We start from the raw sequence: 15,613 nt of genomic DNA, 5'->3' as shown, positions 1-15,613 counted from the left end.
TTTGGGATTTAATGATTTTAGAAGGCAGGCCTAGGTCAGACTTAATTTTGGGGGTTTGTTCCCAGGTCTGAATTAATTTGAAGAATTTAAAAAATGTGGGCGTATAAATTAATTTTAGAGTCTTGTCTGGTGTCTAAATTAATTTTAAGGGTGTAAGTTGAAGTCTGCATGAGTTGTGGGGTCTGATCTGTCATCTGAATAATTAAGGGGTTTGGGATTTTGTCTGAAATAATTTTTAGACCTGGTCTGCTTTTCTCACTAAAACCCTTCTTGGACCTTTTTCCGACCACTGACTTCTGCTCTCTGGTATCAGTCCCCAATGTGTGATTGGTGAGGTCATACCCCCCAGGAACTGTACAGATCAATATTCATTTAACAAAGAAACATGAATATTCACATGAAACAATCTAAAATCCCGCTCTGATTTAGTTAGAATTCAGTCACTCCCCTTTTGGGGGTTCCAACTTCTGGGACCATCACCACGGTCAACAAAATGGAGCTGCAGAGTGATGCTGTGTGAGTTACTGCTGTGATGGGGCCTCCAGCTCATTAGAATATGGTCACATACAGCAGATTGGGGAAAATTTCACAGCTGAACTGTTGCACATTGTCACTTGTACTGGAACTGCATAACAAACTTGTGCAAATGTATTCTACCTAAATCAGATCAGGATATAGGGGATTTCACTAAATCTTCTCTACATCATGCGGCAGTATATATATATATATCACTGTAAAAACTATTTTAATGAATTCATCAGTTATAGGACATTCTAAAACGTTTCTAAAAAAAAAAATGAATGAAACACAAATAACTGTTTTATAAACATGAATATTATGAATTTCAGGCTGAATTTTATAAGATAGTGAATGGAATATTGAACTAGCACCTGTCTAAAAAACTCCTCCATCAGTAAGTCCGTCCACCGCTGATGCATATCCCATGGTTTTGCAGGATGGCTGATATCAGCAGCATGGAGAATCAAGGACATGGCTTTCGATTTGTCTATTCTGTGAAATAAAGAAAACAATTCAATCATGTCCTGAAATGAAGCCGTGGCATTGAAAGGAAGAAGCATTTAGTATTTCTCATCAAGGTCGCTCTATTGCTGATTTATCTATTAATAGCTGTATATGAGAACTCATTATACACCCTAATACATGTTGGATTTTCACATTTATATGGGAAGATATAATACTATTATATAGGCTTTATGATACTAAAGACTACACCCAGAAATCCTAGGCTCAATAAGACAAAGAAATATGCACTCAGGCTTGGACTGGACAGCAGGAGAACAGGAGAATCCTCCGGTGGGCCACCACCCTCTTGTATGAGCAGTACTTAGAGCAATATACTTGAATCATTATATACAGACAAAGGCAGCATCTTATTCCACCCAGTTCATTGTTATATACATTTGTGATTGAGGATAATGTCACATTTGCCTGAAGCTGAAAAGTAGGCCCCTGGAGTTGGTTACTAGTGGGCCCTTGACACCCCAATCCAACACTGTATGCACTTCATGTACCACTGTATAATGTCTAATAATTGGAGGCATACAAAGGAAAAGCACAGTATGGCCACCATAATGCTAATTTATACATCACAGATCTATAATTTATTCACATGTATGAGGCTTTAACTGGGTTTTACAATTATAGCAATTTACCAACTACCCATAAGAGTCCAACTGCTGGGACCCACACTGTTAGCTAGAATAGGTTCTTTTGTCCCCCATTTAAATGGGGTGGTGGTTGCACCTGTGCACTTCCCATCCATTAAAAGCTTATCAGACTCACAGATATAATCAAGCGCTATGGAAAAGGGGGTATAGGACCCCAATTGTGACCAGTATTGAGGGCCTCAACAGTTAGATCCCCCACCTATCTAGCACCACCTGTTCTGTACTTAAGAAATACATTTTTTAAATAACTAGAATTACACGGTAAAGTGAATGTTCTTTAGGTTGGTTTCATGCTATTTACTAATCATAGCTAACAGCTATAATATCTTGATTTTTACATGTTTTCTGATGGATTGGCAATTGCTTCTGACACAATTCCCCCCTTACCATACTCTGGGATCATTCCTGTACTGTACATTGTGTCATGCTCGCAGGTGGTGCACGTGGTTTGCGGACCCACTGTGCCACGGGGCCGGGCTTACCTAGGAGGGGCGTAGCTAAACGGCTACCTGGTGTTCACTGGAGCTCCTTATGGTGGAGTCAGGCTTGAGCTGCAGGTAGCCGCCAGGTACCACTCCTAGGCAGTCCCCGATACCGCAGCTGTCGATCACAGGGGGCGGGTTCACTGGACAGGGACACGGGAGCAAAGTCACTGACAGGAAGGATTCGGAGACTTGTTAGACAGTCCGGACAATGTGGAATTCGGGAATAGGTTCTCGTTCAGACACACAGGTCTCGGGAAATGGTTCAGGCACCGCCGGAGTGGCTACAAGGTCACATATACCCTACTCAAAAGTATAGTTAAGAAATAACTATAATAGACAGAGGGCGGGGGACATAGCAACATACAGTCATGGCCAAAAGTATTGAGAATGAGACAAATAGTAATTTTTCCAAAGTTTACTGCTTCATTTTTTGTAATGGCAATTTGCATATACTCCTGAATGTCAAAGAGTGATCAGCTTAACAGCAATTACTGTACTTGCAAAGTCAATATTTGCCCAGAAAATGAACTTTAACCCCCAAAACACATTTCAACATCATTGCAGTCCTGCCTTAAAAGGAGCAGCTAACATCGTTTTAGTGATTGATCCATTAACACAGGTGTGGGTGTTGATGAGGACAGGGCTGGCGATCAATCAGTCATGATTAAGTAAGAATGACATCACTGGACACTTTAAAAGGAGGCTGGTTCTTGGTATCATTGTTTCTCTTCAGTTAACCATGGTTATCTCTAAAGAAACACGTGCAGCCATCATTGCACTGCACAAAAATGGCCTAACAGGGAAGAGTATCGCAGCTACAAAGATTGCACCTCAGTCAACAATCTATCGCATCATCAAGAACTTCAAGGAGAAAGCTTCCATTGTTGTCAAAAAGGCTCCAGGGCGCCCAAGAAAGACCAGCAAGCGCCAGGACCGTATCTTAAAACTGTTTCAGCTGCGGGATCGGACTACCAGCAGTGCCGAGCTTGCTCAGGAATGGCAGCAGGCTGGTGTGAGTGCTTCTGCGCGCACTGTGAGGCGGAGACTCTTTGAGCAAGGGCTGGTTTCAAGGAGGGCAGCAAAGAAGCCACTTCTCTCCAGAAAAAACATCAGGGACCGACTGATATTCTGCAAAAGGTACAGGGAGTGGACTGCTGAGGACTGGGGCAAAGTCATTTTCTCTGATGAATCCCCTTTTCGATTGCTTGGGACATCTGGAAAACAGCTTATTCGGAGAAGAAGAAGTGAGCGCTACCACAAGTCATGTCTCATGCCAACTGTAAAGCATCCTGAAACCATTCATGTGTGGGGTTGCTTCTCAGCCAAGGGAATCGGCTCACTCACAGTCTAGCCTAAAAACACAGCCATGAATAAAGAATGGTACCAGAATGTCCTCCAAGAGCAACTTCTCCCAACCGTCCAAGAGCAGTTTGGCGCCCAACAATGCCTTTTCCAGCATGATGGAGCACCTTGCCATAAAGCAAAGGTGATAACAAAATGGCTCATGGAGCAAAACATAGAGATTTTGGGTCCATGGCCTGGAAACTCCCCAGATCTTAATCCCATTGAGAACTTGTGGTCAATCATCAAGAGACGGCTGGACAAACAAAAACCAACAAATTCTGGCAAAATGCAAGCATTGATTATGCAAGAATGGACTGCTATCAGTCAGGATTTGGTCCAAAAGTTGATTGAGAGCATGCCAGGGAGAATTACAGAGGTCTTGAAGAAGAAGGGGCAACACTGCAAATATTGACTTGCTGCATTAACTCATTCTAACTGTCAATATGACCTATTGGTACTCATAATATGATTGCAATTATATTTCTGTATGTGATATAAACATCAGACAAACACTAATAAAAACCAGAGGCCAGCAGATCATGTGAAAATATAATTTTGGTGTCATTCTCAAAACTTTTGGCCATGACTGTACAGTTGCGCACACATTAACACTAATAAAACTATAGGGGTTGCTCAGGCACCTCCCTATTAGGATAGGTGCCTTTTATACATGATGCCTCCCAGCTATTCTCTTGGGACATCTTTGCAGGTGCGCACGCTGCCCCTTTAAGTGCAGGGGAGCATGTGTGCACTAGGCGCACCACTGGAATCCTGTTTGGCGTGCATAGGAGAAGAAGGCAGAGGAGCACGAGACCATTACCGTGGCCGGGGCAGTGCGTATGCCCGGGTCCCTGCATGGAGATAGAAGAGGAACCATGCGGAGGCGCCGGTAATGTGTGTTACACATTGCATTAAACGTTTGTGTTGTAGGAAGGAGGATACAATTTTATCCACATAAAACAGGACACAGATGACATCATTATTCTTTACCCTTCTGGCTGCTGTAACGTATTTCTCATGGTCTTTATCTGTTGGAAGTGACCGGACATATCTGTAGATAGAACCATCTCAATCACCAGTGTTCTCAAGTCTCTGCCAACAAAGCGTGAAGTAATAATCTGTTAGAGGTGGAGACAGTATGGTGGCTGACAAGTCTTTATAAAATATTCATGCTTATCTGATTGCATAAGAATTTACAGGGATTATCTGAGTGTTTTAAAATGAGGAGCTGCAAATGTACCCAATTCAGTCAGCTGCTCGGTGGTCCTTCTCTCTGCCACTTCCCCGGGAAAGGGAGAATAAGTGGCTATAGAAAAGACACCCCTTTTTCTGCTTAATTATATGGGTTATTTTGTTTTATTATATTTATTCAATACAGAGCTCTTTCAATAGGGAGGCAAAAGCAGTATGTAATTTTTTTACTTTGTTTTAATTTTAGGATATTTGTATGTTGAACGTGGAGGAAATGTCAGTAATTCTAATGTCTATAACGATCGTGACATATAAGTGGTTGGACAGAGGAAGAGAACTCCCTCTGTCAGGCCATCAAAGCTCATGTGATGCAATGGCAGAGTGCCAATGCCATGACAAGGAAGCCAGTGGCCTAGTGAAAGCTCTCAGGTCTGCAATTTTAGTACTCCTATTGTACTTCTGCAAAATATCATGGGATCCAATCTCAATCTGATCTCATAGGATGCCTGTCAATGTTATGCTGACATGCATAATACATTGCAATCAAAAAGTATTGCAATGTATTATAAAAGTAATCAACCAATCACATGGCCAAGATCAACTAGAGGAATTACAGAAAATGTGAAAAGGTTCATTTAAACCTTAAAGCACCACGAAGAACGTTCGCCAGAACGAAGCTCATAGACTCACACTGAGAGCCTGTGACCATTAGCTCTAACCTTCGGTCAGTCATAAGCTGCGGTCACAAGATGGTGGAGCAGGACCGGTGTATATTACTCAGGGCATGTAACTTACATTAATGATATCACTCCAGCGGTGAGATAAAGAAAAAAAATTGGAGTGATGTTGTAAAAAAATATTTAAAAAAGTGAAAAATTAATACATTTAAGCGAATGCTATACTCGACATTAATAAATGTCAGCACATAATGAATAAAAAAATATGCACATATTTGCAGTTGCCATAACTGTAACACTCTTGACTATAAATTAATGAATCGTTATTGAAAATAATTAGTGAATGCTGTGAAAAAAAAGAAACCTATATTTAAAGAACCTGTACCTTTTTCTTTATTTTAGGGAGAATAGTCCTAAATGAATTAGATTATTTTATACATATTTAACTTTAGTCAATTTATTACTGAAATAAAAAAAAAATGTTATACAGAAAAGCTGTTTAGTAAATGTGGTATTTTACCTCCAGTCATCTTTGGACAAATTTGCCAAAACATTCATGTCATCCTCTTGCATAATACGATAGGCAGCACTTACATGATGATTTTCTAGGACAGAACGGTCATTGTACAGTATTGCAGCATCAGACCTAACAGGAAAAACAAAAACACATTTTTTTTTAAGAAAAAAATTATTTTAGTGTTTCAAAAATTTTAGAAATTATTAGCTGAGGAAATATTTGCCTGATCATCTTTGAAAACAGAGCAGTTCGTAAATCCGTGCATTTTTTTAATGAGTTATTCCCATCTCCAAGATGCTATTCCAATATGTAGTAGGTGTAATAATGATAATATTAACAAATACCTCCAATTAGAAATTTTGTATAGTTCTCCTGATAACCTATGTCGCCTATCCCATGTGCAGGGCATTGTAGTATCCATGGTTACAACTACTCAGTGGTCATAACCATGGATACTTAAGCTACTGTAATGCCCTGCACATGGGGTAAGTGACATAGTGAATCAGAAAAACTATACTACATTTCTAATTGGAGGTATTTGCTAATATTACTATTATTATTGCACCTAATGCATATTGGGATAGGATCTTGGAGATGGAAATACCCCTTTAAGACCTCATTCACATGTTTGTGGATCACATAATTGTACGTGTATATTTCACAGATAGATCACATACCCATGATAGTATACGTTGATATTTACATATTCGTATTTTTTTGCAGACCGTGTGTCCACAAAAAATCACAGCGACATGTCCGTATTTGACCCAAGTCATGCTACTGAATATGCACATCCATTGGGACTTGTCACATTAGTTAGATGCATTGAGAAGAAATTGGAGAACACCATGGGGCACCATACAAGTATTTAAAAGCAATATATGGACACAGGAACATTTTAAAGTGGGTCATACACATTAGATCAAACTCCTTCAGAATTGAATGTCCCCAATCACGGATTTTAGGGTATAGATAGATGGGGCACGTTGGATTCCAATCTGGCTGATCATTTGTTGGAGTCAAATATAAGCTTATTCCCCTCTCCCCATAGATGTGAACTTACATACTTGGATGATGTCAGCTTTTTAAACTGTATAGCTTACATAAGATGTGTTATTATTGGCACTAAAGATTGATGGTGACAGGAGATGAGCGAACCTGAACTGTAAAGTTCGGTGCTCATACCGGTGCTGAACTCCGAACACGGACTTCTCCTGGAAGTCCGTTTTACAGTTGGGGAGGAGAAAGAGAGATTTTTCAGCTCCAAAGTTTGGGTCCCCATTGATTTCTGAGGGGTTCGGGTTCAGGTTCAAGTTCGGGTACAGTTTTGGTTCCCCAACCAAACTTTGGACTAAAGTTCGGTCGAACTCGACAAACGCGAACTTCCATAGGTCCACTCATCCCTAATGCTGAGATATTGCCATTCAGACAAGTAACCCCTTGAACCACCTGCACTACAGGGTGGCAATCGCTCACTTGTTCTATGTGACGGTAGAAGGACTGGTTGACCACATGTAAAATAATGAGTATTTTGAGTCACTAAACATGTTAACTCACCATAAATGGCCCAATAATTATTAATTGTCTGGATATATGCAAGATAGAAACTGGATCTTACCTCGTTTGTATGTGGAAGTTGTTTGTGGTCCCTGTGTGCTCATAGTCATGGATAGCAGCAGCTAAGATCATCGCCAAAATTTCCAGTTCTGTGAGCCAGTGCTGAAAAAGTCCAACATTATATATAGTCAATGTACCGAAACGGGACCTGAGGTGGCTCCTCTATCCTATTTTATGGGAGGAAGTCAATATTTAACCTAACATCCTGTACTAATCACCGTTCAACCTGCTCCAGTGGAGATGTGACCCCAATCCAACTTCTGTTCTACTCAACATAGAAACAATTTTCACACTGATGGCAAATGAAAGTCGCAGCCTGGAGAGACCGAACAATCTTCAAGGTAACCTCTTGGCCTTGAAACACTTATACATCATACCAATATCAGCATCCGGGACATGACTTACTATGTAGCCAAAGCAAAAAGAATCCTTTTGGACAGAGTTATCTATGAGAGTTTATAGCATTTTTCATAAATGAGTATTGTATTCTTATAGTTTTGGTCACCAAAAGAAAAAAGCAATTTTGCCAACGATCAACAAAACCACAATTATAATGCTTACCAAAGACTATCTTACCCTATAGACACTACCTTATGTTCTAACTTATTTCTTACTCTATACCTAATACTAAACATTACTTATGCATTACACATTATCATATCAACGTATACACCTAAAACCGAAAATACACAGTTCACACTTGACATGACACAACATATATATAAAATGCATGACATCATTTATATAACGTGATTGTTGTCTTCATGGGCAGGAACAAGATAGTACAGTCCACCACTCTTACACATATACAGTAGTGTATATGACGCGCCCCCTGGGCCGTATGTGTGCACGTGTGTGTGGATACCCGGGGCCGGGTCTCTGGGGGTTGTAGTCTCCGTGGCGGCGACCCGGTCCCATGGCTCAGGGTGGTCAAACCAGTGGCAGTCTATTTGTAAGGTTTTAGGTTAATTGTCCGACTACGCCACCCGTGGATTGCAGTCAGGATGAACCGCCGCTGCAAGGCAGTCCGCTGAGGCCGGTGTGGTGTGTGCAGCTAAAGATGGGATAACTCCCCACGGGAAGAGTATGGCCTCAGGGCAGGGAATGTGGATGATGGGAGTGGTGGTGCACGGGCGTCCCAGCACTAGTAGTGCTGGTGCGGCGATGAAGCACAGAGACGTGGGGTTGCAGTTCAAGTTCTTTACTCACAGTTCTTTATATTCCAAGTCACTCCGCCGACAATGACTGCCCAAGCCGTGCTGCGTCCACCAGGTGCGGGGGCTCGGTCAACCCCCAGGCAATTCCAGAGTGTGGCACAGGTCTCCCTTCTATTCCTTTCTCTGGCCGTGCCCCACCAGTGACACTACGTCTGTCCAGCTCCCGCGGGCCTTCTCTTGGGAGCGCTTCGTGCTCACCTCCCTGACCCTATGTGGTGTGCCTTTCTACTAGGTGTAGCGAGGGGTCGCACCAAGAGATGGCCACTACCTCCGGTTCTTGGTTAAGGATTAGTCGCCTCCACCATCTTGGGATCTGGTACCCTGTTCTGCCAACCCGTCACCCCTAATCTCCTGGGTCCTTAGGGTTCCTTCTACTTTCGTGTCTCTGGGCCTCTCTCCACTTTGGGTACTTCTCTTTCTTTGCTGTTCCTTTGTGTTTCTGTTCCTTTCTGTTTCTGTTCCTCCCTTTTGGCTCTGGCCTTCCTCCTAGGCCTGCCTCGTGGAGCTGGGCCCAGACTGAGCCACAGCTCCCTGTCAGCCCTCTCTAGCTGAACTCCTTCTCTCACTGAACTTCTCCTTCTTCTCCCAGAACTAAGATGGTGCCCACCTTTTATACCTCCCTCTAGTGTATGAGCCCAGGTGACTTGCAACCAATGGGCTCCTACCTATGCCCACAGACCGTCTCCTCCTGCTCCTACATTACTGGGTTTTCCTCCCCCCTCCCCACTCCAGCCAGGGACATGTTCTGTCGTGCCTGTGACGCGCCCCCTGGGCCATATTCTTTAGGGGAATATCCGGAGCCGGATCAGATGGGAGTTGTAGTCTTCCGAGTGGCTGTGACCCGGTCCGTGCCCAGGGTGTCAAACTCAGTTGTATGTGGCAGTCCTACAGATGTTATTAAGAGTTCTTTTGTGTCGACTACGCCACCCGTTGTGATGCGGTCACTGTGGCCGCCGCTGCAGCAGGGTCCGCTGAGGCTGATGGTGGGTGCGCAGCTTGGTGGGATAACCCCCAACGGGAGGGGTATAGCCTCAGAGGGGACAGGTGCAGAGGATGGGGGTTGTGGTGGTGCAGTGCAGACGGCAATGAAGACAGAGTCGGGTTGTGCAGTTAAGGGTGTTTACTTACTGCAGATGTTGTACTGGTCACTCCAGCTTCGAGTGACCACCCGAGCCGTGCTGCGTCCACCAGGTCCTGGATCCAGCCAACCCCCAAACAAGTCCGGAGCGTGGCCCTGAGCTCTCCTTCTGTCCCGTTCTCTGGCCGTCCCCACCAGTGATCCACCTAGGTCCAGCTCCCTCGGGCCTTCTGTTGGGACACCCATGGCCTTGGGTTCCCTGACCCTTCATGTGGTGTGCCTTCGGGGTGGATGTGGTGGGTGACCGTGGCAAACGCTGCCCACGGTCTCCGGTCTCTGGCTGGGGAATGTTTTTACCCCCACCAGCTTGGGTTCCGGTACCCTGATGCCGACTCTTCACCCGGGGATTTAAGTTGGGATCTTGGAGTCCTTTTCTGCTGTTTCCCCCTCTGGGTCTCTCTTTCTTCTCCTCTCTCTCTCTGGGTCTCTCTTCTCCTCTGCTCGCTGACTTGTTCTCTGCATCTGACTTGTTCTCTGCATCTGACCCTGTTCTTAGTTGGTGCCCACCTTATATACACCCTCTATGTGTGAGCTCAGGTGACCAGCACCCAATGAGCTCCTAACTTTACCCAGGCTGCTCCCCCTATCTGCCCCTACACTACTTGGGATGTACCACCCCCCTCCCACTCCAGCCAGGAACAGACTCGGTCGTACCTGCACATTTCTAAGTGGGAGTACCGTCGGTCTGCTCCTCGGAAATGGGATGTGTGTAGTGCATGCAGCCTACCGAGCTCAGTTCCACACTCCTTCCTTACCCGGGAGTGGAATATCACACCTCTGGTTTGAGGTGCAATACCCCTGTAGCAGCCGAATCCTCAGGGTGCTACATTCCCCCCTGGTAAATCACAGCACGTCCTCGGGCTGTAAGACATAACACCAAAAACATACAAATTTTTCATAAACATATAAAACATATAAAACAACATATATTAGCATAAAACTTTTCAGATAAAACATTCTCGTCGCCTCTGGCTCCTCCTCCGGTCACTGTGCAACGTGTGACCGGGTAAAGTGCGACAGTCTCTCTGGAAAACTGGTTTTCCTGTAAAACCAGTAGGGGGCGCTTTAGGAAGCGCAACTATATACAGGGGAAGTTGGCCGCTCTCAGTCCTCGGCCAGGTAAAGGGAAGGGAATGGCTGCTCACAGTCCTCAGCCTGGTATGGATACGGAATAACGGGTAAACAGTTCACTCATGCTGGTCCCAACGGGGACTATATATATGTAGCAACAGTTTCTTTGGTACCCGGTCGGGTAACTATTTACATCTACTGCTCTGCCGCACTCAACGGCGTCTTCCTCCTGCTCTTTGCTTGTAGCTGGTTGTAACTTCAGACCCGTCCGGATCCTCTTGCTCTTCCTCCTCGCACCGCAACTCCTCCTCCGTCAGGCGGTGTACGTGGAGGGCGTAAGGTCCTTTGGCACACTTGTGCCGGGTGAAGGTGACCTCGTTTCCGATGTAGAGGTCACGACCTCTGTGCCCCTCCGGCAGATGGGACTCCACATCTCTGCGCGTGACAAAGACGTCGCCGGGGGTGTTGTTGTCTCTGATGAAGCCCCACCCATGCTGCTGGTTGAACTTGATCACTGTCCCGATGGTGCGGGGACAATGCGCTGCACGGGGGTCCCTCCTGGTCCGGCTCTTCTGCTCGGCACTCCGTACTTGGGCCTGTTGCTCTCGGACCCGCCTCTCTCTCTGCTCCCTTGCGAACTCCGCGAGCTGCTGACGGCAACACTCAGCACGCTCCGCTGCAGCTGCCCTGGTTTCCTGAGTGAACCCCATTAGGTCTTCTCCGGTGGGGTCCCACTCAAATTGGGCTTCTTCCAGAGGAGGCGAGACCCGTGCCACGGGCTTCGGAGCTGGAATCAGGGGCTCACACAAGGGCCCTAGTCTCTGCTGCCGTTCCAGCTCATGGAATTCTTCGGGCCAGATGAAGGGCCGCCCGTCCGGCCATGTGAGCTGGCTGAACAAGTCCTCCCCCAGGTGTGGCACCCTTGGTTTTACGGGCGCGGGCGCGGTGGTGGTGGCGCCCGGATTGCCCAGGCCTTGCGGCCAGGCCTGGGGCACCTGGAAGGTGAAGGGCACCGTTAATACGGCGGCGCCCTGGGCTACCTGGCCTTGCGACCAGGCCGGAGGCTCCGCGGAGGTAGGGGGCGCTGTTGGTGATGCGGCGCCCGGGGGTACTAGGCCTTGCGACCAGGCTGGTGGTACTTCCTGCTTGGTCACGCTCGGGGTCGAGGCGTGTGACGTCACAGGGGTCGCTGCGGCGGCTTCCGGTCGGGGCCTAGTCCATAGCGGTGACATGGCGGCTACGGGCACAGCAGGGGGACTTTCGGGCTCTGCGACGGGGAGCTGGGGCAGGTGGGCGGTTTCCCGGCTTGGGGTATAGGCGTCCCCTTTACCTGCCTCCTTGCGTCCGGCTCCCTTCTCGGCGCCGTCTCCGGCCTTTGGTCCTCCCGCGCCATCCTCAGAGGCGGTCTGTTTCCTCTTCCAGGGTAGCGTGCTCCGTTGACTGGTCTCAGCTTGCTGGGCCATCTCCCGGCTCCATTCCGCCAATATCTCGCGCTGTACCCGGGCCATCCTCCGTGCGAGGCCCTCCAGGGCAGTCTGTGCACACTCCCGGTCTCGGGGGAGCTGTGCAAGGACCTCCACTAGGCCTAGTGGGGTCGTGGTGTCTAGCAGGCTCCTGACCAACGGGTCGGTGCTGCTCTGCTCTTCTTCCAGCAGGCTCCTGGCCAGCGGGCCGGTGCTGCTCTGCTCTCCCTCCTCTGTTTCTAGCAGGCTCCTGGCCAACGGGCCGGTGCTGCTCTGCTTTCTCGCCATCTCCGGGTAAGCTCCTCCGATACTCTTCTCCAGGCTTCTTGCCTCCGGGTGCGCTCGCTCCAGACTCCTCCAGGCGGCACCCAGCTTCGTTCTTTTCTTTCGTCTCCTCCCACTTCGAGGGCGGTCCCGGGGCAACTCGGTGACTGTCAGCTCCAGGGGTAGTTCTTTCACGCTGACAGACACCTCCAGCATCACAGTCTCTGTTGGTGGGGGCGGTTTCCACTTTTGGCGCCATTTTCTGTCCCGGCCCACGATGGGAGGCGGCCTCTTGCCCTCCTTTGGCACGCCCATAATGGCGTCCGCTGCTCTTCCAAGGCGGGAAATCTTCGGATTTGGCGGGAAGCGTCGCCCAGTGGCGGGAAACTCTGCAGATGGCGGGAACAAGCTGGAAATGGCGGACAATCGGCGGGAAACGACCTGTGATGGGGTCCGATGGCGTGGACCCTCCGGAACCGGCGGGAGACTTCTTTCTGAGGTAAACTTGCACTTTTCTTCAGGCACGCAGTACCCGGGTGTTGCGGGCACGTAATCCTGCCGACTACGCCAAAGTTGACGCGCCCCCTGGGCCATATTCTTTAGGGGAATATCCGGAGCCGGATCAGATGGGAGTTGTAGTCTTCCGAGTGGCTGTGACCCGGTCCGTGCCCAGGGTGTCAAACTCAGTTGTATGTGGCAGTCCTACAGATGTTATTAAGAGTTCTTTTGTGTCGACTACGCCACCCGTTGTGATGCGGTCACTGTGGCCGCCGCTGCAGCAGGGTCCGCTGAGGCTGATGGTGGGTGCGCAGCTTGGTGGGATAACCCCCAACGGGAGGGGTATAGCCTCAGAGGGGACAGGTGCAGAGGATGGGGGTTGTGGTGGTGCAGTGCAGACGGCAATGAAGACAGAGTCGGGTTGTGCAGTTAAGGGTGTTTACTTACTGCAGATGTTGTACTGGTCACTCCAGCTTCGAGTGACCACCCGAGCCGTGCTGCGTCCACCAGGTCCTGGATCCAGCCAACCCCCAAACAAGTCCGGAGCGTGGCCCTGAGCTCTCCTTCTGTCCCGTTCTCTGGCCGTCCCCACCAGTGATCCACCTAGGTCCAGCTCCCTCGGGCCTTCTGTTGGGACACCCTTGGCCTTGGGTTCCCTGACCCTTCATGTGGTGTGCCTTCGGGGTGGATGTGGTGGGTGACCGTGGCAAACGCTGCCCACGGTCTCCGGTCTCTGGCTGGGGAATGTTTTTACCCCCACCAGCTTGGGTTCCGGTACCCTGATGCCGACTCTTCACCCGGGGATTTAAGTTGGGATCTTGGAGTCCTTTTCTGCTGTTTCCCCCTCTGGGTCTCTCTTTCTTCTCCTCTCTCTCTCTGGGTCTCTCTTCTCCTCTGCTCGCTGACTTGTTCTCTGCATCTGACTTGTTCTCTGCATCTGACCCTGTTCTTAGTTGGTGCCCACCTTATATACACCCTCTATGTGTGAGCTCAGGTGACCAGCACCCAATGAGCTCCTAACTTTACCCAGGCTGCTCCCCCTATCTGCCCCTACACTACTTGGGATGTACCACCCCCCTCCCACTCCAGCCAGGAACAGACTCGGTCGTACGTGCACATTTCTAAGTGGGAGTACCGTCGGTCTGCTCCTCGGAAATGGGATGTGTGTAGTGCATGCAGCCTACCGAGCTCAGTTCCACACTCCTTCCTTACCCGGGAGTGGAATATCACACCTCTGGTTTGAGGTGCAATACCCCTGTAGCAGCCGAATCCTCAGGGTGCTACACCTGCATTACTGTACTAATGGGAGCACCATTGAGCTGTCCCCCGGAAATGGGGTGTGTGTGATGCATGCAGCCTACCGAGCCCTGGTCCACACTCCATCCTTACCCGGGAGTGGGATATCACACCTCTGGTTGAGGCGCAATACCCCTGTAGCGGCCGAACCCTCGGGGCGCTACATATATATACAGTAGTGTCTGTACTATGCAAACATTTTAAGCAGGTGTGAAAAAGTGATGCAAAGTAAGAATGCTTTCAAATATAGAGGTGTTCACAGTTTATTTTTATCAGCTAACAAAATGCAAAGAAAATGAACAAAAGAGAAATCTAAATCAAATTAATATTTGGGTGACCGCCCTTTGCCTTCAAAACAGCATCAGTTGTTCTAGGTACATTCCAACACAGTTTTGGAAGGAAGTTGGCAGGTTATCTGGAAGCAGCAAAGTTTGTGAAAACCAAAATTTGTGTCAGTTTCAAAACTGTGGACCAAGACTGTACAGAAATGTAGATTTATGTATAAAATGCCAGTATGAAGATACACAACGCACTGTGCCCATACATTCCAGCGCTGGGCATATAAATTATGCAAATCCTTACCTCTGATCCTTTGCATGTACATGTTATTATTGCCATGTTCATTAGCCCTGGATCCCTAGCAGTGGGGATAGGACTTCAGAGGAGTGGAGGTGGGAGCTATTGAAAGATAGCCATAATCTGGAGCAGATGTCTCCAGATGTCATCACTTCTCCTGTGACCAGAGCTCAGGAGCTAGTCATGTTATCAGCACACACAACAGGCATGTCACTCAACACATGTAGAGATCTTATCCCAGTCAGAGGCCTCTCATAGCAGCCAAATCAGATCTCATGTTTTGCACTCAGGAGGGGCAACATCCCGAAACATCATGTCTGCAAATTGAGATTCTGGTGTGGTTTTTATCTTAGTGACGAGTCTCACTAAAGGGTTGTTACTGACATTTTGGATTGCTAGTAGGTGGTGCACTGTAGTTAAAGTCCTCTTCCTCTCTGAAGAGGCTATTTGCATTTTTAATTTCTCAGAGGAGTATTAAATAGTCTTCTTACGCTGGCATATCAGGCATGTCACTCTCCACAAAGAGAGACGTTATCCTGTAGACCAGGGGTAGGGAATCTTTTTTTCTGCC

The 15,613-nt window shown here is 47.6% G+C and overlaps 1 protein-coding gene across 3 annotated transcripts in view; it reads right to left on the bottom strand.

The window, feature by feature from the left end:
- The window catches only part of PDE1A (phosphodiesterase 1A), a 550,086-nt gene that overhangs the window by 31,112 nt on the left and 503,361 nt on the right, over nucleotides 1-15,613 (bottom strand). For all 3 annotated transcript variants that reach the window (XM_073646788.1, XM_073646789.1, XM_073646791.1), the window contains exons 7-10: nucleotides 7,521-7,621; nucleotides 5,906-6,031; nucleotides 4,508-4,609; nucleotides 891-1,011 (exon numbers count right to left, since the gene is read on the bottom strand). In XM_073646788.1, the coding sequence (XP_073502889.1) occupies nucleotides 891-1,011; nucleotides 4,508-4,609; nucleotides 5,906-6,031; nucleotides 7,521-7,621 (450 nt within the window). The remainder of the gene's footprint in view (nucleotides 1-890; nucleotides 1,012-4,507; nucleotides 4,610-5,905; nucleotides 6,032-7,520; nucleotides 7,622-15,613) is intronic.

This window comes from Phyllobates terribilis, unplaced genomic scaffold (assembly GCF_046119375.1).
Source record: "Phyllobates terribilis strain yellow unplaced genomic scaffold, ASM4611937v1 Scaffold_9__5_contigs__length_417890890, whole genome shotgun sequence".
In the NCBI taxonomy this organism is placed as follows: Eukaryota; Metazoa; Chordata; class Amphibia; order Anura; family Dendrobatidae; genus Phyllobates; species Phyllobates terribilis.
This window is presented reverse-complemented; position numbering and strand designations above follow the sequence as displayed.